The sequence below is a fragment of the Callithrix jacchus genome, chromosome 11, assembly GCF_049354715.1.
Source record: "Callithrix jacchus isolate 240 chromosome 11, calJac240_pri, whole genome shotgun sequence".
Classification (NCBI taxonomy): Eukaryota; Metazoa; Chordata; class Mammalia; order Primates; family Cebidae; genus Callithrix; species Callithrix jacchus.
In genome coordinates, this window is record NC_133512.1 from 61891690 (window position 1) to 61917438 (window position 25749).

A 25749-nucleotide genomic window follows, 5' to 3' on the forward strand; every position below is an offset into this window, starting at 1 on the left:
CGAAGCATGCACAAGTTTCAATAGCCGAATTGACCAAGCAGAAGAAAGAATATCTGAAGTCGAAGACCAACTCAATGAAATAAAACGAGAAACCAAGATTAGAGAAAAAAGCGCAAAAAGGAATGAACAAAGTCTCCAAGAAATGTGGGACTATGTGAAAAGACCTAACCTACGTTTGATAGGTGTACCAGAAGGGGACGAAGAGAATGAATCCAAGCTGGAAAATACTCTTCAGGACATCATCCAGGAAAATTTCCCCCACCTAGCAAGACAGGCCAACACTCAATTGCAGGAAATTCAGAGAACACCACAAAGATATTCCGCAAGAAGAGCAACCCCAAGGCACATAATCGTCAGATTCAATAGGGTTGAAATAAAGGAGAGAATACTAAGGGCAGCCAGAGAGAAAGGTCGGGTCACCCACAAAGGGAAGCCCATCAGACTCACAGCAGATCTCTCGGCAGAAACACTACAAGCCAAAAGAGAGTGCGGCCCAATATTCAACATCCTTAAAGAAAAGAACTTTCAACCCAGAATTTCATATCCAGCCAAACTGAGCTTCAGAAGTGAAGGAAAAATAAAATCCTTTGTGAACAAGCAAGTACTCAGAGATTTTGTCACCACCAGGCCTGCTTTACAAGAGCTCCTAAAAGAGGCACTACACATAGAAAGGATCAACCAGTACCAGCCATTCCAAAATCACACTGAATGCTAAAGAGCATCAACATAATGAAGAATCTACAACAACTAACAGGCAAAACAGCCACTTAGCATCAAAATGGCAGTATCAAATTCACACATAACAATATTAACCCTAAATGTAAATGGACTAAATGCACCAATCAAAAGACACAGACTGGCAAATTGGATAAAAAGCCAAAACCCATCAGTGTGCTGTATCCAGGAAACCCATCTCACATGCAAGGATACACAAAGGCTGAAAATAAAGGGATGGAGGAAGATTTACCAAGCATGGAAAGCAAAAAAAAGCAGGAGTTGCAATTCTCATCTCCGATAAAGTAGACTTTAAAGCAACAAAGATCAAAAGAGACAAAGAAGGCCATTACATAATGGTAAAAGGATCGATACAAGAAGAGCTAACGATCCTAAACATATATGGACCCAATGCAGGAGCACCCAGATACATAAGGCAAGTTCTTAAGGACTTACAAAAGGACTTAGACTCTCACACAATAATAGTGGGAGACTTTAACACTCCACTGTCAATACTAGACAGATCTACCAGACAAAAAATCAACAAGGATATCCAGGGCTTGAACTCAGACCTGGAGCAAGCAAACCTGATAGACATTTACAGAACTCTCCACCCCAAATCCACAGAATACACATTCTTCTCAGCACCACATCACACCTACTCTAAAATTCACCACATAATTGGAAGTAAAGCACTGCTCAACAAATGCAAAACAACTGAAATCCTAACAAACAGCCTCTCAGACCATAGTGCAATCAAGTTAGAACTCAGAATTCAGAAACCGACCCAGAACCGCACAGCTTCATGGAAACTGAACAACTGGCTCTTGAATGTTGACTGGGTAAACAACGAAATGAAGGCAGAAATAAAGAAGTTCTTCGAAACCAATGAGAACGAAGACACAACGTGCCAGAACCTCTGGGACACATTTAAAGCAGTCTCTAGAGGAAAGTATATAGCAATAAGTGCCCATATGAGGAGAATGGAGAGATCCAAAATTGACACCCTATCGTCAAAATTGAAAGAGCTAGAGGACCAAGACCAAAAAAACTCAAAACCCAGCAGAAGACAAGAAATAACTAAGATCAGAGCTGAGCTGAAGGAGATTGAGACACGAAAAACCCTTCAAAAAATCAATAAATCCAAGAGCTGTTTTTTTGAAAAGATCAACAAAATAGACAGACCACTAGCCAGATTGATTAAAAAGAAAAGAGAGAACAACCAAATAGATGCAATCAAAAATGATAAAGGGGAAATCACCACAGATTCCACAGAAATTCAAACCATCATCAGAGAATATTACAAACAACTCTATGCACATAAACTAGTAAACCTGGAAGAAATGGACAAATTCCTGGATTCCTGTGTCTTCCCAAGCCTAAAACAGGAGGAAGCTGAAACTATGAATAGACCAATAACAAGTTCTGAAGTTGAGGCAGCAATTAAGAGCCTACCACACAAAAAAAGCCCAGGTCCAGACGGGTTCACAGCCGAGTTCTACCAGACACACATGGAAGAGCTGGCACCATTTCTTCTAAAACTATTTCAAACAATCCAAAAAGAGGGAATCCTTCCCAAATCATTTTATGAGACCAACATCATTCTGATACCAAAACCCGGCAGAGACCCAACAAGAAAAGAAAACTTCAGGCCAATGTCCATGATGAACATAGATGCAAAAATCTTCAATAAAATATTGGCAAGCCGATTGCAACAGCAAATCAAAAAACTTATTCATCATGATCAAGTAGGATTCATCCCGGGGATGCAAGGCTGGTTCAACATACCCAAGTCTATAAATGTAATTCACCACATAAACAGAACCAAAAACAAAAACCACATGATTATCTCAATTGACGCAGAGAAGGCATTTGACAAAATTCAACAGCCCTTTATGCTAAAAACCCTCAATAAACTCGGTATCGATGGAACATATCTCAAAGTAATAAAAGCTATTTATGACAAACCAACAGCCAATATCATACTGAATGGGAAAAAACTGGAAGCATTCCCTTTGAAATCTGGCACTAGACAAGGATGCCCTCTTTCATCACTCCTATTCAATATAGTACTGGAAGTTCTAGCCACAGCAATCAGGCAAGAAAAAGAAATAAAGGGTATTCAAATAGGAAAGGTGGAAGCCAAATTGTCTCTATTTGCAGACGACATTATAGTATACCTACAAGACCCCATTGCCTCAGCCCAAAAACTCCTGAAACTGATAAGCAACTTCAGCAAAGTCTCAGGATATAAAATCAATGTGCAAAAATCACAAGCATTCGTCTACACCAATAACAGACTTAAAGAAAGCCAAATCAAGAGCGAACTGCCATTCGCAATTGCTACAAAAAGAATAAAATACCTTGGAATACAACTCACAAGGAACGTAAGAGACCTCTTCAAGGAGAACTACAAACCACTGCTCAACGAAATCAGGGAGGACACAAACAGATGGAGAAACATTCCATGTTCATGGTTAGGAAGAATTAATATCGTGAAAATGGCTATACTGCCCAAAGTAATTTACAGAATCAACGCTATCCCCATCAAGCTACCATTGACTTTCTTCACAGAACTGGAAAAAACCACCATGAACTTCATATGGAACCAAAAGAGAGCCCGCATAGCCAAGTCAATTCTAAGCAAAAAGAACACAGCGGGGGGCATCACACTACCGGATTTCAAACTATACTACAAGGCTACAGTAATCAAAACAGCATGGTACTGGTACCAAAACAGAGATATAGACCAATGGAACAAAACAGAGGCACCGGAGGCAACACAACATACATACAACTATACAATCTTTGATAAACCTGACAAAAACAAGCAATGGGGAAAGGATTCCATGTTTAACAAATGGTGTTGGGAAAACTGGCTAGCCATGTGCAGAAAGCAGAAACTGGACCCCTTCCTGACACCTTACACTAAAATTAACTCCAGATGGATTAAAGACTTAAACATAAGACCTGGCACCATAAAAACCCTAGAAGAAAATCTAGGCAAAACTATCCAGGACATAGGAGTAGGCAAGGACTTCATGAACAAAACACCAAAAGCATTGGCAACAAAAGCCAAAATAGACAAATGGGACCTAATCAAACTCCACAGCTTCTGCACGGCAAAAGAAACAGTCACTAGAGTGGATCGGCAACCAACAGAATGGGAAAAAATGTTTGCAGTTTACCCATCTGACAAAGGGCTGATATCCAGAATTTACAAAGAACTCAAACAGATATACAGGAAAAAAACAAGCCCATTCAAAAGTGGGCAAAGGATATGAACAGATACTTCACGAAAGAAGACATATATGAGGCCAACAATCATATGAAAAAATGTCATCGTCACTGATCATCAGAGAGATGCAAATCAAAACCACATTGAGATACCATCTCACGCCAGTTAGAATGGCGATCATTAAAAAATCTGGAGACAACAGATGCTGGAGAGGATGTGGAGAAAAAGGAACGCTTTTACACTGTTGGTGGGAGTGTAAATTAGTTCAACCATTGTGGAAGATGGTGTGGCGATTCCTCAAGGCCTTAGAAATAGAAATTCCATTTGACCCAGCAATCCCGTTACTGGGTATATATCCAAAAGACTATAAATCCTTCTACTATAAGGACACATGTACACGAATGTTCATTGCAGCACTGTTTACAATAGCAAAGACCTGGAATCAACCCAAATGCCCATTGATAATAGACTGGATTGGAAAAATGTGGCACATATACACCATGGAATATTATGCAGCAATCAGAAATGATGAGTTTGTCTCGTTTTTAGGGACATGGATGAATCTGGAAAACATCATCCTCAGCAAACTGACACAAGAACAGAAAATGAAACACCGCATATTCTCACTCATAGGTGGGTGATGAAAAATGAGAACACATGGACACAGAAAGGGGAGTACTAAACACTGGGGTCTATTGGGGGGAAAAGGGGAGGGCCAGTGGGAGGGGGAGGTGGGGAGGGATAGCCTGGGGAGAAAAGCCAAATGTGGGTGAAGGGGAGAAGAAAAGAAAGCACACTGCCACGTGTGTACCTACGCAAGTGTCTTGCATGCTCTGCTCATGTACCCCAAAACCTATAATCCAATAAAAAATTTAAAAAAAAAAAAAAAAAAGAATTATTATAACTCAATGATAAGAAGATTACCCAATTTAAAAATGAACAAAGGATTTAAATAGCTGTTTCTCCAAAGGAGATACATTAGATGGGAACTAAAGACATGGAAAGATACATGACATAACAATTTCTTAGAAAAATGCAAAGTAATACCACAATGAGATTTCACAATTCAGCTATTCATAGGAATAAAGTGTTAAACCTGACCATACCAAATGTTGTTAAGGATGTGAAGCAACTGGAACTTGCATATAGTGCTGTTGGGTATGTAAAATGGTTCAGCTGCTTTGGAAAACATTTTTGGAATTTCTTTAAAAATTAAACATACATTTACCATTTGATCTAGATATTCTAATGTATTTACTCAAGATTTAAACAGATATTCATAGTTGCTTTATTTGTTATAGCCCCCGCAACTTGAAACAACCCAGATTTTCATCAACAGGTAAATGGATAAATTATTTTGTGTGTGTGTGTGTGTGTGTGTGTAAAATGGAATAGTATTCAGCAGTGGAAAGGAACCAAGTGTCAATGTATGTAATAAAATCATGTGTTTCAAAATATTTGTAGAGAATGAAGGAAAAAAGGGGTACAACTATAATAGAATAAAGGGGAGAGGTTTTTTATTTTTTGAGACAGATTCTCACTTTGTCACTTTGACACCAGGCTGTATTGCAGTGGCATGATCTTGGCTTTCTGCAGCCTTGACCTCCTGGTCTCAAGTGATCCTCCCACCTCAGCCCCCCTTGTAGCTGGGACTATAGGTGCACACCACCACACCTAGCTAATTTTTTATATATTTTTTTAAAGATGGGGTTTTACCACATTGCCCAGGTTTGTCTGAAACTCCTGAGCTCAAACGGTTTGCTTCCCTTGGCCTCCCAAAGTGCTAGGAATATAGGCATGAGCCACCACACACAGCCAAAGGGGAAGTTTTCAATTCCAAAATGGTGGTGTAGAAGTAAGTTGGCTTCAATCTCTTTAACAGAAAACTGAAAGCAAATATACAGTACCAAGATTACCACCACCAATATCCCAGAACTCAAATAGGATGAGGCAGCTTTCAGGGCCACAGAGAAATGAAAAAACTCTTAAGCAGATGATCTGATACTGTGAAATAAATATTTGGTCTTCATGTCCATTTCCTGATGTACAACTCTTAAATCCTTAGAGTCTCCAAAGTCCTGTATGTTTGTATGCTAATACTGATTGATAGCTTTAGTGTGGGGCTGGTTACCATAAAGATGAGGCCATGATTAGAAGTTTGGGACTGTCAGCCCTTTCCTGAAACCCTCTGGGAGAGGAGAGGCATTGAAGGTCAAGTTGATCACCGATGACCAGTGGTTTAATTAGGCCTACATCATGAAGCCTTCATGAAAACTTTAGAGGACAGCGTTCAGAGAGCTTCTGGATAGCTGTATATGTGGAGGTTCCTGCAGGGTGGCATGCCCAGGGATTGAATGGAAGTGCCACACACCTTCCTCTGTACCTTGCCCTATCCATTTCTTCATCCGTATTTTTTGCAACATCATTTTAACCTGTTTTGCTGAGTTCTGTGAGCCACTCTAGCAAATTGTTCAAACCCAAGGAGGAAGTTGTAGGAACCCCAGCTTGAATCTGATTGGTCAAAAGTTCTGGAGGCATGGACATGTGACTAAAGGTGGGGAGGCAGTCTTGGAGACTGAGGTCTCAACCTGTAGGATCAGACTCTATTTCCTGGTGGGTAGTGTCAGAATTAACCTCTGCATATAGGTAGGGGGAAATCCCCACGAGCAAACATTTGGTCAAATAATTTTTTGATTGTTCTGGTGTGAGAGCAGAGAAAAAACATTGTTTTAGAGTTTTTCCTAAACAGGTGATAATTGGACTTCTTATCTGTGATACTCTTCCCTCGAGTCTTTGTGGCACCAAATGCACAGAATAGTTCCCTTCGATTCATGGTTTCTCTGTTGGAAGTTGTGAGATTGAGGTGGATAACTAGCTTCCCTATCATCTCAGGTTCCCTTTTAGGAGAATTCTTCCTCCCTCAACTCACTGGAAGCATTGGCAGTACCTGAAGGTAGAAATATTGCTAAGGACAGACAGAGTAAAAGGCAGGGAGGTAGTAACACTATCCCTGACCTTGCAAACTCTGCTCTATAACTCAGCCAAAGGAGATGCCAAATCATAGTGTCTGTTCAGCAGCACCACACTGTAAGAGGTATGTTCTACAGGTCCCCTTATCAGGAACTCCTTACCATCCTTCTCACACTGCAGTGATACATTCTTTGTGATTTCCCCCTTTCAGTACAGATAGCACTTAGATTGTTTACTAAAGCTGAGGCGAACCTGTGTTTAAGGTGCCATCTAGTACCAAAAAGGAGGTGGTGACCTAGTGGGAAACAATATTCAAAAGGTAAATTACAAAGAGTGGCTAAGCAAACATGCCCAGTAAACACCAAATCGAGCCAGACCAAGAAGACCAGAATAAATGAATTATTCATTGCGAAAATGTGGACATAAATCTACAGGACATAACAAATAGGGAACAGTGACGTCCCCAAAAAGACAAAGAAAAACTCCAATGACTGATCCTAATGAGACAAAGAGCATATGAGCTCTCTGATCAAGGATTTAAAATAGTAGTTTTAAGTAAACTTAGTGATCTCCAAGATAAAAAAATTCAGAAATTTATTAAAGAAATTAAATGGATTGAAATTATTTTTAAAAATGAAATTTGGAACTCAGCAATATATTGGCCAACCAAAAATTTTATTAGAGATTGAACAGCAGAATGGACCAAGCAGAGAAAAGAATCAGTGAGCTAAAGGACAGGCTATTTGAAAACATACATTCATAGGAGAAAATATTAGAAAGGTGAAGTTTACCTGGAAGATACAGAAAATTACTTAAATAGACCAAATCTAAAAATAATTCGTGTTCAAGAGGGGAGTTGAGGTAGAAAACTTGAACACGAATTAATAACAGAAAACGTTCCCAAACTAGAGAAAGATATAAAAATCCAGGTATAGGAAGGTCTGAGAAAAACAAATAGATTTGATTCAAATAAGATTACCCTAAGGCATATAATCAGACTCTTAAAGGGCAAGGATAAAGAAAGGATTCTAAAAGCAGCAAAAGAAAAGAATCAAATAACATGTAAACATACTCCAATTCATATGGCAACAGACATCTCAACGGAAGCCATACAGGCTAGGAAGGAGTTAGATGACATTTTTAAAGGGCTGAATGAAAAAAAAAAAAATCTGCCATCCAAGAATACTGTATCTAGCAAGTATATCCTTGAAATAGCAAGGCCAGATAAAGTTATCCCAGACAAAAGCTAGGAGACTTCACTGCTACCAACCCATTTTACAAGAAATGCTAAAGGAAATTCTTTAATCTGGAAGACAAAAACATGTTGAAAAAGAAAACATTTGAAGATGTAAAACTGGCCAGTTAAAGTAAGTGCACAAACCATTAATATTCTTTTTTTTTTCCACCCCAGAGAGGGTTTTGTTCTGTTGACCAGGCTGGAGTGCAGTGGCATGATCACAGCTCACTGAAACCTCTGCTTTGTGGGCTCCTCCGACCTCTGCCTCCCAAGTAGATGGAACTACAGGTGTGTGCCACCACACCTAGCTAATTTCTATATTTTTTGTAGAGATGGGGTTTGACCATGTTGCCCATGCTGGCTCGAACTCCTGGGCTCAAGAGATCCACCTGCCTTGACCTTCCAAACTGCTGGGATTACAGGCATGAACCACTATGCACAGCTCCCCAGAATATTCTATTTGTTTTCTTTTTTCAAGATGGAATCTCGCTGTGTTGCCCAGACTGGAGAGCAGTGGCATGATCTTGTATTACTGCAACCTCTGCCTCCTAGGTTCAAGCAATTCTCCTGCCTCAGCCTCCCAAGTAGCTTGAACTGCAGGCATGTGCCACCACACCTGACTAATTTTTATTTTTATTTATTTATTTATTTATTTATTTTTAATTTTTTATTGGATTATAGGTTTTGGGGTACATGAGCAGAGCATGCAAGACAGTTGCGTAGGTACACACATGGCAGTGTGCTTTCTTTTCTTCTCCCCTTCACCCACATTTGGCTTTTCTCCCCAGGCTATCCCTCCCCACCTCCCCCTCCCACTGGCCCTCCCCTTTTCCCCCCAATAGACCCCAGTGTTTAGTACTCCCCTTTCTGTGTCCATGTGTTCTCATTTTTCATCACCCACCTATGAGTGAGAATATGCGGTGTTTCATTTTCTGTTCTTGTGTCAGTTTGCTGAGGATGACGTTCTCCAGATTCATCCATGTCCCTACAAACGACACAAACTCATCATTTCTGATTGCTGCATAATATTCCATGGTGTATATGTGCCACATTTTTCCAATCCAGTCTATTATCAATGGGCATTTGGGTTGATTCCAGGTCTTTGCTATTGTAAACAGTGCTGCAATGAACATTCGTGTACATGTGTCCTTATAGTAGAAGGATTTATAGTCTTTTGGATATATACCCAGTAATGGGATTGCTGGGTCAAATGGAATTTCTATTTCTAAGGCCTTGAGGAATCGCCACACCGTCTTCCACAATGGTTGAACTAATTTACACTCCCACCAACAGTGTAAAAGTGTTCCTTTATCTCCACATCCTCTCCAGCATCTGTTGTCTCCAGATTTTTTAATGATCGCCATTCTAACTGGCGTGAGATGGTATCTCAATGTGGTTTTGATTTGCATCTCTCTGATGATCAGTGACGATGAGCATTTTTTCATATGATTGTTGGCCTCATATATGTCTTCTTTCGTGAAGTATCTGTTCATATCCTTTGCCCACTTTTGAATGGGCTTGTTTGTTTTTTTCCTGTAAATCTGAGTTCTTTGTAAATTCTGGATATCAGCCCTTTGTCAGATGGGTAAACTGCAAACATTTTTTCCCATTCTGTTGGTTGCCGATCCACTCTAGTGACTGTTTCTTTTGCCGTGCAGAAGCTGTGGAGTTTGATTAGGTCCCATTTGTCTATTTTGGCTTTTGTTGCCAATGCTTTTGGTGTTTTGTTCATGAAGTCCTTGCCTACTCCTATGTCCTGGATAGTTTTGCCTAGATTTTCTTCTAGGGTTTTTATGGTGCCAGGTCTTATGTTTAAGTCTTTAATCCATCTGGAGTTAATTTTAGTGTAAGGTGTCAGGAAGGGGTCCAGTTTCTGCTTTCTGCACATGGCTAGCCAGTTTTCCCAACACCATTTGTTAAACATGGAATCCTTTCCCCATTGCTTGTTTTTGTCAGGTTTATCAAAGATTGTATAGTTGTATGTATGTTGTGTTGCCTCCGGTGCCTCTGTTTTGTTCCATTGGTCTATATCTCTGTTTTGGTACCAGTACCATGCTGTTTTGATTACTGTAGCCTTGTAGTATAGTTTGAAATCCGGTAGTGTGATGCCCCCCGCTGTGTTCTTTTTGCTTAGAATTGACTTGGCTATGCGGGCTCTCTTTTGGTTCCATATGAAGTTCATGGTGGTTTTTTCCAGTTCTGTGAAGAAAGTCAATGGTAGCTTGATGGGGATAGCGTTGATTCTGTAAATTACTTTGGGCAGTATAGCCATTTTCACGATATTAATTCTTCCTAACTATGAACATGGAATGTTTCTCCATCTGTTTGTGTCCTCCCTGATTTCATTGAGCAGTGGTTTGTAGTTCTCCTTGAAGAGGTCTCTTACGTTCCTTGTGAGTTGTATTCCAAGGTATTTTATTCTTTTTGTAGCAATTGCGAATGGCAGTTCGCTCTTGATTTGGCTTTCTTTAAGTCTGTTATTGGTGTAGACGAATGCTTGTGATTTTTGCACATTGATTTTATATCCTGAGACTTTGCTGAAGTTGCTTATCAGTTTCAGGAGTTTTTGGGCTGAGGCAATGGGGTCTTGTAGGTATACTATCATGTCGTCTGCAAATAGAGACAATTTGGCTTCCACCTTTCCTATTTGAATACCCTTTATTTCTTTTTCTTGCCTGATTGCTGTGGCTAGAACTTCCAGTACTATATTGAATAGGAGTGGTGAAAGAGGGCATCCTTGTCTAGTGCCAGATTTCAAAGGGAATGCTTCCAGTTTTTTCCCATTCAGTATGATATTGGCTGTTGGTTTGTCATAAATAGCTTTTATTACTTTGAGATATGTTCCATCGATACCGAGTTTATTGAGGGTTTTTAGCATAAAGGGCTGTTGAATTTTGTCAAATGCCTTCTCTGCGTCAATTGAGATAATCATGTGGTTTTTGTTTTTGGTTCTGTTTATGTGGTGAATTACATTTATAGACTTGGGTATGTTGAACCAGCCTTGCATCCTCGGGATGAATCCTACTTGATCATGATGAATAAGTTTTTTGATTTGCTGTTGCAATCGGCTTGCCAATATTTTATTGAAGATTTTTGCATCTATGTTCATCATGGATATTGGCCTGAAGTTTTCTTTTCTCGTTGGTTCTCTGCCGGGTTTTGGTATCAGAATGATGTTGGTCTCATAAAATGATTTGGGAAGGATTCCCTCTTTTTGGATTGTTTGAAATAGTTTTAGAAGAAATGGTGCCAGCTCTTTCTTGTGTGTCTGGTAGAATTCGGCTGTGAACCCGTCTGGACCTGGGCTTTTTTTGTGTGGTAAGCTCTTAATTGCTGCCTCAACTTCAGACCTTGTTATTGGTCTATTCATAGTTTCAGCTTCCTCCTGGTTTAGGCTTGGGAGGACACAGGAATCCAGGAATTTGTCCATTTCTTCCAGGTTTACTAGTTTATGCGCATAGAGTTGTTTGTAATATTCTCTGATGATGGTTTGAATTTCTGTGGAATCTGTGGTGATTTCTTCTTTATCATTTTTGATTGCATCTATTTGGTTGTTCTCTCTTTTCTTTTTAATCAATCTGGCTAGTGGTCTGTCTATTTTGTTGATCTTTTCAAAAAACCAGCTCTTGGATTTATTGATTTTTTGAAGGGTTTTTCGTGTCTCAATCTCCTTCAGCTCAGCTCTGATCTTAGTTATTTCTTGTCTTCTGCCGGGTTTTGAGTTTTTTTGGTCTTGGTCCTCTAGCTCTTTCAATTTTGACGATAGGGTGTCAATTTTGCATCTCTCCATTCTCCTCATATGGGCACTTATTGCTATATACTTTCCTCTAGAGACTGCTTTAAATGTGTCCCAGAGGTTCTGGCACGTTGTGTCTTCGTTCTCATTGGTTTCGAAGAACTTCTTTATTTCTGCCTTCATTTCGTTGTTTACCCAGTCAACATTCAAGAGCCAGTTGTTCAGTTTCCATGAAGCTGTGCGGTTCTGGGTCGGTTTCTGAATTCTGAGTTCTAACTTGATTGCACTATGGTCTGAGAGGCTGTTTGTTATGATTTCAGTTGTTTTGCATTTGTTGAGCAGTGCTTTACTTCCAATTATGTGGTGAATTTTAGAGTAGGTGTGATGTGGTGCTGAGAAGAATGTGTATTCTGTGGATTTGGGGTGGAGAGTTCTGTAAATGTCTATCAGGTTTGCTTACTCCAGGTCTGAGTTCAAGCCCTGGATATCCTTGTTGATTTTTTGTGTGGTAGATCTGTCTAGTATTGACAGTGGGGTGTAAAGTCTCCCACTATTATTTTGTGGGAGTCTAAGTCCTTTTGTAAGTCCTTAAGAACTTGCCTTATGTATCTGGGTGCTCCTGCATTGGGTCCATATATGTTTAGGATCGTTAGCTCTTCTTGTTGTATCGATCCTTTTACCATTATGTAATGGCCTTCTTTGTCTCTTTTGATCTTTGTTGCTTTAAAGTCTATTTTATCAAAGATGAGAATTGCAACTCCTGCTTTTTTTTGCTTTCCATTTGCTTGGTAAATCTTCCTCCATCCCTTTATTTTGAGCCTTTGTGTATCCTTGCATGTGAGATGGGTCCTGGATACAGCACACTGATGGGTTTTGGCTTTTTATCCAATTTGCCAGTCTGTGTCTTTTGATTGGTGCATTTAGTCCATTTACATTTAGGGTTAATATTGTTATGTGTGAATTTGATACTGCCATTTTGATGCTAAGTGGCTGTTTTGCCTGTTAGTTGTTGTAGATTCTTCATTATGTTGATGCTCTTTAGCATTCAGTGTGATTTTGGAATGGCTGGTACTGGTTGTTCCTTTCTATGTGTAGTGCCTCTTTTAGGAGCTCTTGTAAAGCAGGCCTGGTGGTGACAAAATCTCTGAGTACTTGCTTGTTCGCAAAGGATTTTATTTTTCCTTCACTTCTGAAGCTCAGTTTGGCTGGATGTGAAATTCTGGGTTGAAAGTTCTTTTCTTTAAGGATGTTGACTATTGGCCCCCACTCTCTTCTGGCTTGTAGTGTTTCTGCCGAGAGATCTGCTGTGAGTCTGATGGGCTTCCCTTTGTGGGTGACCCGACCTTTCTCTCTGGCTGCCCTTAGTATTCTCTCCTTTATTTCAATCCTATTGAATCTGACGATTATGTGCCTTGGGGTTGCTCTTCTTGCGGAATATCTTTGTGTTGTTCTCTGAATTTCCTGCAATCGAGTGTTGGCCTGTCTTGCTAGGTCGGGGAAATTTTCCTGGATGATGTCCTGAAGAGTATTTTCCAGCTTGGATTCATTCTCTTCGTCCCTTCTGGTACAGCTATCAAACGTAGGTTAGGTCTTTTCACATAGTCCCACATTTCCTTGAGACTTTGTTCATTCCTTTTTGCGTTTTTTTCTCTAATCTTGGTTTCTCGTTTTATTTCATTGAGTTGGTCTTCGACTTCAGATATTCTTTCTTCTCCTTCGTCAATTCGGCTATTGAAACTTGTGCATGCTTCGCGAAGTTCTCGTGTTTCTCAGCTCCTTTAATTCATTCATATTCCTCTCTAAGTTATCCATTCTTGTTATCATTTCCTCAAATCTTTTTTCAAATCTTTTCTCAAGGTTCTTAGTTTCTTTGCATTGATTTAATACATGATCTTTTAGCTCACAAAAGTTTCTCATTATCCATCTTCTGAAGTCTAATTCCGTCATTTCGTCACAGTCATTCTCCGTCCAGCTTTGTTCCCTTGCTGGTGAGGAGTTTTGGTCCTTTCTAGGAGGCGAGGTGTTCTGGTTTCGGGTGTTTTCCTCCTTTTTGTGCTGGTTTCTTCCCATCTTTGCGGATTTGTCCGCTGGTCGTCTACGTAGTTGCTGACTTTTCGATTGGGTCTCTGAGTGGACACCCTGAATGTTGATGATGAAGTATTTCTGTTGCTTGGTTTTCCTTCTACCAGTCTAGCCCCTTCGCTGTACGAGTGCTGAGGTCCGCTCCAGACCCTGCTTGTCTGGGGTGCACCTCTAGCAGCTGTGGCACAGCGAGGGATGCTACCAGTTTCTTTTTCTGCTATCTTTGTCCCAGGATGGTGCCTGCCTAATGTCAGTCTTTTGGATATAGAGGGGTCAGGGAGCTGCTTGAGGAGACAGTTTGTACTTTATAGGGGTTTAATTGCTGAGCTGTGAGCTGTGTTGTTCATTCAGGGCCGTTAGGCTGCTATGTTTGATTCTGCTGCAACAGAGCTCATTAAAAAAACCCTTTTTTTTCTCAAATGCTCTGTGTTGAGGGGTTTGGGCTTTATTTTTGGATGTCCGTTGAGGTCCTGCCCAGCTAGGATGCAGACTAGCCACTGTTTGCCTGCCGAGGCTCCGCCCTGCTGTTGTGAGGCTAGCCCTGGCTCCGCTGTTCTGCTGTTCTCCGCCACGCCCTGCGGCGGAGTCTCTCTGTTGTAGCGGGTTGCCTCGGCGACGGCAGGCTGAGTCAGCAGTGGGCGTGTATCTCAGTAGGGACGGGTTGCCTCGGCAACGGCTGGCTGCGTCAGCAGTGGGCGTGTATCTCAGTAGGGACGGGTTGCCTCGGCAACGGCTGGCTGTGTCAGCAATGGGCGTGTATCTCAGTTGGGGCGGGTTACCTCGGTAATGGTGGCCGCCCCTCCCCCTCAGAGCGTCTCGGGCCGTCTGCACGGGGCTTGTTTGAAATCACGGTTTTGTTCGTCCCACTGGGCCAATCCTAACGCTCTGTTCCTGCAATCCCCTGGGCTGGCCCACTGTTCAAGTCTAGCTCAGTCTCAAGTCCAGCCCTCTCACGTCTCCAGTTGCGGGTTCAACGGGGCACCCGGACAAGTGCGCCCTGTGGGGAGCGCTGGGTAGGGCCGGCCGCCGCCACCCCGGCTGCCGGCTTCGCCAGGCGGAATATCTGCTTGGCGTCCCGCGTCTCCTCTTCACTTGGGAATTTGCCCGTTCCGTGAGCAACAAAGATCTGTCTGGAAATACAGCTCAGACTCACCTCTCCGCAGACACGAGAACTCCAATCCTGGTTTGTTCTCACAGCGCCATCTTCAAGAATCCATATCTATTTATTTATTTTAAGTGGAGTTGGGGTTTCGCTTTGTTGGCCATGCTAGTCTCGAACTTGTGGCCTTAAGTGATCCACCCACCTTCGCCTCCCAAAGTGCTGGGATGACAGGTCTCAGCCATCACACCTGGCCACCCAAGAATATTCTAATGCTGTAATTGTGGTGTACAATTCACTCATGACTCTAGTGTGAAGCCTAAGAGAAAAATCTATCAAAAACTGTAATAGGTATTGCAGCCTATTGAGAGATAAGGAATATAAAAATATGTAAATTAAGATATAAATTCAAAATGTGTGGAGGATGTAATTAAAGTATAGCTTTTTAATTTAATTTTCTGTGTTTCTATTCTTTGTTATCTAATGTAAGCTTTCATCTTTTAGAAATAACCTGTATTTACGAGGTAATTTTTAAGACTCATATTAAGCACAATGCAAAAACTTGTAGATACACTAAAAACAACAAGCAACATGTTAGGCAGTTGCAGTGACTCATGCCTGTAGTCCTAGCTCTTCAAGAGGCTGAGACAGTAGGATTGCTTGAGACCAGCAGCTTGAGGTTGCAGTTAGCTGTGATACTGTCACTCCACTCCAGCTTGGGTACCAGAGCAGGATTTTGTCTCAAAAAAAAAAAGAAAGAAAAATCAACAAATCAAAACATTCTAACAAAGAAAATCACTTAGCCATAAAGGAAAACAGTAAGAATGGACGAAGAGGAGACAAGTTAGAAAACAGTCATTAAACAACAAAACGGCAGTGGTAAGTTATTATCAGTACTAACATGGAATAAAAATGAATTCAGTTCTCAGTTTGAAGACACAGAATAGCTAAATGGATTAAGAAAAACAAGGCCCTACTGTATACTTTTTACAAGAAACCCACTCAATCTATAAAGACACAAATTGAAAGCGAAGGGATGGAGAAAGGAATTTCTTGCAAGTGGAAACCAAAAAGGATCTAGAGTAGCTCTGCTTATGTAAAAAGACTACCAATTCATGACTGTGAAAAGAGACAAAGTCGCTATAAAATGATAAAGGGGTCAATTCAGCAAGATGATATAACAATGATAAATATTTATGTAACCAATGCTGGAACACCGCAGCATAAAAAGTAAACCTTAATAGATCTAAAGTGAACAGTTTGATAAAAGAAAGAAGATCATGTGTTTTGATAGATCAGAAGGATGGGTGTAGTTTACATTAATCGGTTGTGTATTTTAAAATACCTAGAAGAAAATAATGCACATGTGTCAAATAGAAGTAACAAATATTTAGGGTGCTGGATATCCCAATTACACTGATTCAACTTTATAAATTATATGAATGTATTAAACTGGCACATCCACCCTGAATATAGAGGCACCTAATACATATCAATTAAATGTTTAAAATAGTCCTAAAGGGAGAGAGAGACTGCAATTCAGTATTAGTGGGGAGCTTCAATAACACCCTCTCAGTAATGGACAGATCATTGAGATGTTACACCAACCAGGAAACACTGGAGTTACACTACACAGGCCTAGCTGACATTTATAGGACATTTGAATTGCTACAAAATACACATTATTTTCATCAGCAGATGAAACAGTCTTCAGAATAGATCATATCTTAGGACACTAAACAAGTCTCAAGAGATTAAAAAAAAAATAGAAATCACATCAGGTGTCTTTTCTGACCCCAATGGAACAACACTAGAAAAGCAAGAGAAACCTTGGAAACTATACAAACACAGGAGAATTATTAAACCAGCATGTTTTTGAATGACCAAGGGCCAATGAAGAAATTACAAAGGAAATTTTAAAAACTTCTTGAAACAAATGAAAATCAAGATACAACATGCTAAAATTTATGGGATATGTCAAAAAAGGTGCTAAGAAGGAAGTTTATGGCAATAAATACCTATAACCAAACAGCAGAATGACTTCAAACAACCTAACAAAGCTTATCAAGGAAGTGGAAAAGCAGGAACAAACTAAACCCAAAATTATTAGAAGGAAAGAAGTAATGAAGATCAGAGCACAGATAGATGAAATTGAGACAGGAAAAAACAATTCAGTAGATTAATGAAATGAAAAGTTTTTTAAATATAAAATTGACAAACCTTTAGATTGACTAAGAAAAAAAAGATCCAAATAAATCTGAAATTTAAAAAAAAGGGAACATAACTGAGATCACAGAAATACAGACTCATCAGAGACTATTATGAACAACTACATACCAACAAGTTGACAAACCTAGAAGAAATGGAAAAATTTATGGACTCTTACAACTTACCAAGATTGAACCACAAAGAAATAGCCTCAACAAAGCAGAATGGATAATGAAATTAAAGCACAAATAAAGTTCCCCATCAAAGAAAAGCCCAGAATCTGAGGACTTTACTATAGAATTCTACTGAACATTTAAAGTAGAATGAATACCAATTCAACTCAGAGTCTTCAAAAAAAACTGAAGAGGAGGGAATAGTTCCAAACTCATCCTACTGATATCATACTAATACCAACACTAGGCAAGGATACAACAAGCAAAACAATAGGTCAGTATTACTGGTGAGCATACATGCAAAAATCCTCAGCTTAATACTTGCAAGCCACATTCAACAGTACATTAAAAAGGTCGTTTCCCATGTTCGAGTGGAATTCATCCCAGGGATGCAAAGATAGCTAAACACATGCAAATCAGTAAACGTGATTTATCACATTAACAGAACCAAGAACAAAAACCATATGAACCTTTTAATAGATGCTGAAAATGCATGTAATAATATTCAGCATCTCTTGATAAAAACCCTCAACAAATGGGATAATAGAAGGAACATTCTTCTAACTAATAAAGATGTATATGAAAAACTCACAGCGAACTTCATACTGAATGGGGGAAAAGTTGAAAACCTTTCTCTAGGATCTAGAACAAGACAAGGATGCCCATTTTCATCACCTTTATTCAACATAGTGCTGGGAGTTGTAGCCAGAACAACTAGGCAAGAGAAAGAAAAAAAAGGCATCAGAATTGGAAAGGAAGAAGTCGAACTAGCGTTTGCAAAGGACATAATCTTTTATTGAGAAAAATCTGTAAGACTCCACCAGAAAACTTTCAGAACTGATAAATGAATTCAGTAAAGTCGCAGGATGTAAAATCAACATACAAAAATTGGTAGCATTTATATATGCCAACAGCGAATGATCTGAAAAAGAAATCGAGAAAGCCATTCCATTTACACCAGCTATAAAGAATATAAGATACCTAATAATTTCAACCAGAGAAGTGAAAGACCTATACAAGGAAAACTGATGAAATTGAAGAGGTCTCTGCATTTCCATGTTTATTGCAGTATTATTCACAATAGCCAATAGGAAATTGATCCAAGTGTCCATCAGCAGATGAATTAATAAAAAAATATAGTGTAGATATGCAATGAAATACTGTTGTGTTGGGGTTTAGGGGAACCCCTGGTTCCCCTGAGGACATTTTTCCAGGTTTTTGGTTTATCACTCCCCAAGAATGGGAGGGGAGACCACAGTGCAGTGCGCAACAAAGGCCGGACTTAAAAGTGTTTGTAGAAAGTGATTTATGTAAGTAGAGACAGAGAAACAGGAGAAGGAGAGAGAAAGAAACAGCTAGCTCTCACACTGAGTGAGAAAAGGAAAAGCTGCTCTCAAACTGAGTGAGCAGGGTTCCCAGAAAGGGAAAACCAGAGAAGGAAAGCTCCTCTCACACTGAGTGAGATAATTCAGAAAGATGGAACCCATGAGAGGAAAGCAGCTTCCACATTGGGTGGAAGCCACGAAGAGTGTGTGGGAGCGGGACCCCAGAGGGAAAATCCAGGAGAGGAAAGATTGCTGCAACTATGTGGGAGTGGATTCCAGAGAGCTGGAAATTCAGAGTGGGTCAAGGAGCAGGGGAATTTATCCTGGGAGAAATTCCTACCTTCCCAAGTTCCTCTGGCTAATGAAAGGAGTTCCTTAGAACTTCCACTGGGGTAATTGACTCTTAGTTTCTTCCTGTGCCTATGGAGAGAGATGGGAGGGGGGGCATGACTCTGGGAAGTTCTTGCCCTTAAAACTATGCCCCCTTGTGGACCCTGAAAGACAACACATTCCCTCAATACTATTCATACGAATAAAGAGAATGAAATTCTGTCACTTGTGACAGTATGGATGAAACTAGAAGTCATTATGTTAATTGAGATAAGCCAGACCCAGAAAGACAAGTAATCACATGTTCTCACTCATATGGAAAACTAAAAAAGTGGATCTCATGAAGATAGAGAGTAGATTGGTAAGTACCGGATAAACGGGGAAGAGAGGTAGATGAATGAGTACAAACTTCAGTTAGATAGAAGGAATAAGGTCTAGTGTTTGATCAATTGGTAGAGTAAGCATAGTTAATAATCTGTTGTACATTTCAAAATAACTAAAAGATAATAATTTGTATGTTCCTAATATAAATTAAAGATAAATGTTTAAAGTAATGGATATCCCAATTACTCTGATTTTATCTTGATACATTATATGAATATATCAGATTTTCACATGTACCAATAAAAATAAATAAATGGATTAGTTCATTTTCATGTTGCTAATAAAGAAATACCTGAGACTGGGTAATTTGTAAAGGAAAGTGATTTAATTGACTCACAGTTCAGTGTGGCTGGGTAGGCCTCAGTACACTTACAATGATGGTGGAAGAGGAAGCAGACACATCCTTCTTTACATGGTGGCAGCAAGGAGAAGTGCCAAGCAAAAGGGGAAAAGCCCCTGATAAAACCATCAGATCTTGTGAGAACTCACTATTATGAGAACATCATAAGAGTAACTGCCCCATGATTAAATTACCTCTCACTGGGTCCCTCCCATGACACGTGGGGATCATGGTAACTAAATTTAAGATGAGATTTGGGTGGAGAGACAACCAAACCATATCATGCACTCCTAAGTATTTTTTTAAATAAAGGATTCCTTAAACTATTAAGGAAACTATACATGCCTTAACATCAAAGAAGGTAAAAGTTGTAAATGGATATACTGCAGAAGAGGCAATATATACTACTAATAAAAATGTTAAGAGATGTTTAGCATCTTTTTTGGCCAGGGGAAAGCGATACAGTTTGATGGTGTTCCCACCCAGATCTCATCTTGAATTGTAGCTTCCACAGTTCCCACATATTGTGGGAGAGACCTGGTGAGAGCTAATTGAATCATGGGGGCATTTCCCATCCTGTTCTCATGATAGTGAATACCTCTCATGCAATCTGATGGTTTTATAAGGGGCGTTTCCCTGCACAAGTTCTCTTCTCTTGTCTGCCACCATGTGAGACATGCCTTGTACCTTCTGCTGTGATTGTGAGGCCTCCCCAGCCATGTGGAACTATGAATTCATTAAACCTCTTTCTTCTGTAAATTTCCAAGTCTTAGCTATGTCTTAGCAGCAGAGGAATGAAACTACATTCCAATCTCTCTACATATATAAAAAGTCTTACCTTTGACTTGAAGAAATTTAGACAATAGTCCTGTAGGCTAAAATAGTACAACTTCTACTGTTTTGTGGCATCCTGTTACTCTAGTTGCTGAATTACCTGTGATTTGGAAGTTGGATCTAAAGCTTGTTGCTTGTTTCAGTTCAAATTAAAGATTCCTCCTCTTACACTCTCCTGCCCCCACAAAAGAAAAACAAAAAAAACCAAACCTTCATAGATGATGCTGGACCTTTAATTTTGTGTTAAAAAATCTGGTTGGTCTATTGTAAATGATGCTAAGATTGATCACTGTGTTTGGGCTCTAGAGTTATTTGCTTATTTGTTTTTAAAGCAGAGTAGATTAACTAGAATAACATGTTTTTGTGAAAATGCTTCTATAACTAATGCTTGCATTTATGGAGTGCTCTTTATATTCCTCAAAGCAATTAGTAGAAACCATTTAATAAGTATTTGTTGATTTCTGTATTCAAGTACTCCTTTTTTTTTTGAGATGGAGTTTTGCTCTTGTTACCCAGGCTGGAGTGCAATGGCGCATTCTCGGCTCACCGCAACCTCCGCCTCCTGGGTTCAGGCAATTCTCCTGCCTCAGCCTCCCGAGCAGCTGGGATTACAGGCACGCGCCACCATGCCCAGCTAATTTTTTGTATTTTTAGTAGAGACGGGGTTTCACCATGTTAACCAGGATGGTCTCAATCTCTTGACCTCATGATCCACCCGCCTCAGCCTCCCAAAGTGCTGGGATTACAGGCTTGAGCCACCGCGCCCGGCCTATTTACTCCTTTCTTTTAGATTTATTATTCTTTTCCTGTGTGAAAAGATAAGACAGTTACTTTCTTTTTAATTATAGGTTTTTGGCTACTGATGTTACAGACAATAAAATATTGGAGTATAGAGTTGAAGAAAAGACTCAAACCAGGTAGGTAGATAATAAAAGTCTAAAGAAACAGTAAAATTACTGTTTATTTTTATAAAGGGCATTATTGATATCATTGCCAAAATTGGAATATTAACTGTAGAGTAGTGTTGAAAATTAATTTTCTTGAATTTAATTATATTATGATTACATAAGGTAATACTCTTACATATTTATGGTGAAGGGGCATGATGTATGCAGCCTACTTTAGAATGGTTCAGAAAAAAATATATGATATGTAATTTGACAGGGAATTTGATAAGGCATGGATAAATAGGAATTCTTATATTGCCAGTGGAAGTATAATTTGATCCAAGCTTTCTGGAAAGCATCATGGCAATTTGTATCAAGTTTTTTTTTTTTTTTTTAGATGGAGTCTCATTCTGTCACCTAGGCTGGAGTACAGTAATGCCATCTTGGCTCATTGCAACCTCTGCCTCCTGGGTTCAAGCAGTTCTCGTGCCTCAGCCTCCCAAGTAACTGGGACAACAGGTGTGCACCACCATGCCTGGCTAATTTTTTGTATTTTTAGTAGAGATGGGGTTTCACCATGTTGGCCAGGTTGGTCTCAAACTCATGACCTCGGGTGATCCGCCCACCTTGACCTCCCATTGTACTCGGATTACAGATGTGAACCACCGTGCCCGGCCCTGTATAAAGTTTTAAAATAGTTTATCCCATCAGTCTTACTTTCTTTCCAAAAGTAATTGTAGGAAGACAAAAAGATATATATGTATGTATAAGACTATTATAGCAGAATATTTTACAGTTCAAAAGTTGGCAACAACCTGGTATCTAACAATATGAAACTGATTAAATAAATACAGTTAAATACTGTGCAAGCACTAAAAATGTAAATCTGCTTTTATTGACACAGTGTCTATAATGTATTTTTAAGTGTTAAAGCAGGCTACAAAAGAAGCAGAATAGTATTAACCTGTTTTGTTTTTGAGAAAAGTTGCACATAATACATACAAGTAAGGGTATACATATGTTTGATGAATATACAATATTTAGTTAGATATAATGTGTGTTTATAGACATATACATATGTATGTGTCATCTTGGAAAGATGGCACCCATATATTGCTGGTGATTTATTTTATTTTACTTTATTTTTGAGACTGAGTCTCGCTCTGTCGCCCAGGCTGGAGTTCAGTGGTGAGATCTCTACTCACTGCATCCTCTTCTTCCCAGGTTCAAGCAATTCTCCTGCTTCAGCCTCCTGAGTAGTTGGGCTTATAGGCGCACACCACCACTCCTGGCTAATTTTTGTAATTTTAGTAGAGACAGGGTTTCACCATATTGGTCAGGCTGGTCTCAAACTCCTTACCTTGTGATCCACCTGCCTCAGCGTCCCAAAGTGCTGGTATAACAGGTATGAGCCACCACCACGATTGGCTGCTGGTAATTATTTTTGAATAATAAATTCAAAAGTTATTTTTATGCTGTTTTGTATTATGTGACTTTTTAAGACTTTTTTGTTTCTATGTTGCTTTTCTCATCAAATTTTTGTAAGATACTTATTAAGCTTATGTGTTTTTATTTTGTATCTATTCAACAACTACTAGTATACAATAAAGTGCTATATTTGTTGATACCTCTGTACTCTATTGGGAAAGATTTCTTAGTAGTGTTTATGAGGCTGAGTTTACAGATTCTGAGACTTACTAGTCAGCTGCTTTAATTGTGTTATATGGTAAAAATCTGTTTGCTTAATTCTCTCTTAGCAGCTGTTTTACTAATTTGATGCTGCCCAGCTTAGCTAAAGGATGTTACCATTTTTGAAAGATCAAAGGACATGTTCTAACTTTATATTTTCTTTTTAACAGGTTTTTTGTTAATTAGTTAAAAATATGGATCCTGAAACAAGGAGACCAGAGATTATCAGAGTGACACCTCTTCAACAAATGCTTGCCTCTGGTACTGGAGCTATATTGACATCACTAATAGGTAAAATTATGTTACTGATATAGAGTATATAACTGTGAGTGAGTCAGTGCTTCCATTTGAGTTTTAGTATCAGTGAAATAATGATTATATTATCATTTGTGATCCATGAATGTTTCATCAGCATGATTGTATGAAAACAACCCTGGACAGAGATTCAAAAAATTCTAAAAATTGAATTTTTAGTCATTGCTTTGCCATTCTCAAAGTGAATACACTTGGGAACTGTACCTAACTTCTCTTTGAACTTCATTATTTCATCTGTAATTTAGGGGCTTCTACTGGGATTTCTTTTGGGTCTCTGTCAACATTAAACTTTTATGATTCTTGATTTCTATAATAGAAAGCAAGAAGATGGAAGAAAATATTAGCATAATGAATAATACAGAATTTTAGCAATTTATGTTAGCAACAATTACAAATAGTCTTCACATTAACAGGGAGTTTCGTAAATTTCTCTGGATCACAGTTTTCTATATCTATAGTCAGTTTCTTATAGATGTAGCCAAATGACATCGTTAGGTGATAGTTTAGCATTTTAATGATTTTAAGTTGGCTAGTTTATGTAAATAAAATAAATGATTAGAACAAATTAATTTCTTATGATACAGTATTTTCAGTTCAGAATTTTAGAGGTATAAAGTCCTTAGAGATCATCTAATATGATTATCATCATTCTCAAGATGAGGAAAAGTTTTCTTAGAACCATATTATTTGGCATATTGTTTCTACTTGGATAAAATATAGCATGCATTTTAAAACTATTTTCCTTTTCTGTGCTGTGCCCAAATAGAATAACGTAACTTAGTGTTAAAGATGTTTTATGACCAGTGTATTCAAATTTTTATTGCCTGTACCTCTTATTTGATACAGGTAAATTTAACAGATTAGGAAGACTAGTATCAATTGATTATTGATTACTTATACAGAGTTTTTCTCAAATAAAGACTTTTAGAAATTTTACTTCTTAAAAAGCATATTTTTTTATAAATATTAACTTTAATACTAATGGAATTACAGTTATAGGAATATTACAAATAATAGTTTAGTATTCATGAGAGAAATAATTAATCTCTTTCACTGATTAACAAAATTCAAGGGCAAAAAAATTAAAATGTTACATTCAAGACTACTTTAAGATAAATAATCTTACCTATTATATAGCTATGAGGAAAAGTATGAATCAATGTATTTTGTGTTCTTTGTACAACGTCTATCCAATTTACAGATACCACTTGCTAATTGAAACTTACATATCTTGATAGTGACACCCCTGGATGTTGTTAAAATTAGACTCCAAGCCCAAAACAACCCACTCCCCAAAGGTATGTGTACTCATAACCCTAAAAATGTCATGTTTGATTTTTAAATGTTACTATTTATTTTTGTTTGCATAACATTCATTCGTTCATTTATTAAGATTGATGCCTTTTTATCCTCACGAAAAACATTTTTGTTTTCCATTTGGTTGTATGTGATGAGATGTAGGCAAAAAAACAAATGTATAACATTTGTATGGATCTACTAATTAAAGCAGAGGACGGTTATGTATTTGTATCTGTGCTTCACAGGTAAGAGCAGAATTATATTTGTGAGGGACCTTAGGATCTGGCTTATTCCTGTGTCCAAGAGTTGTGCCCAGGTTAGAGCATTCATGACCATTATACAGCTGTTGCTTGAATATAATCATTGGAAATTTATTATTTTATCAGACAGCTTGGTTAATTTCTGGATAGTAGTTTATGTAGAATTTGAGACAAGCGATGTATTTTTATTTCTGTAAGATAAGCAAGAGTAGCAATTCCTTAATATATTATAGGTTTATAAAGATAATGGCATTGCAACCATATTTAAATGGCAGAAAACACACTGTTTGGACTGTGAGAAAATTGGCTCAGACATAAAGCCACTGTGTTGAATGCAGAGCAGTGAGATGGAATGAACAACCCTGATATTTTAGATGAATGAAAGGATAGACGGATTGTAAAGAGGCTGTAAAGGTCATTTCCTATACCTTAAAACCTTAAAAGCAGAAGGAAACACTCAGTGTTTCATAACACTTAAGTGTTATGAAATTCACAGTTTCATATTTTTACATACTGTTGGGCAGAGAAGACAGTTTTGGCAACGGTTAGTCCAGTAAGTAGGAAGAAGTTGGTATTAGAGAAAGTTATACTACATTAGGTAGAAGGTGGCAAATGGCCAGACTGAGCAG

General features: G+C 38.7%; 1 protein-coding gene across 12 annotated transcripts in view; it reads left to right on the top strand.

Moving 5' to 3' along the window:
- Positions 1-25749, top strand: part of SLC25A40 (solute carrier family 25 member 40) — a 68717-nt gene that overhangs the window by 23167 nt on the left and 19801 nt on the right. For 4 of the 12 annotated variants that reach the window (XR_013524019.1, XR_013524016.1, XR_008473539.2 and 1 more), the window contains 3 exons: positions 21519-21587; positions 23417-23537; positions 24800-24859. Coding sequence is in view for 2 of the 12 variants with exons in the window: in XM_009002529.5 (XP_009000777.1) it covers positions 23441-23537; positions 24800-24859 (157 nt within the window). In the remaining 10 variants the exon portion in view is untranslated. Of the gene's footprint in view, positions 1-5253; positions 5292-21518; positions 21588-21954; positions 22077-23413; positions 23538-24762; positions 24860-25749 lie in introns of those variants that run through there. The other 8 variants (XR_013524015.1, XR_013524014.1, XR_013524017.1 and 5 more) reach the window with 7 other exon arrangements.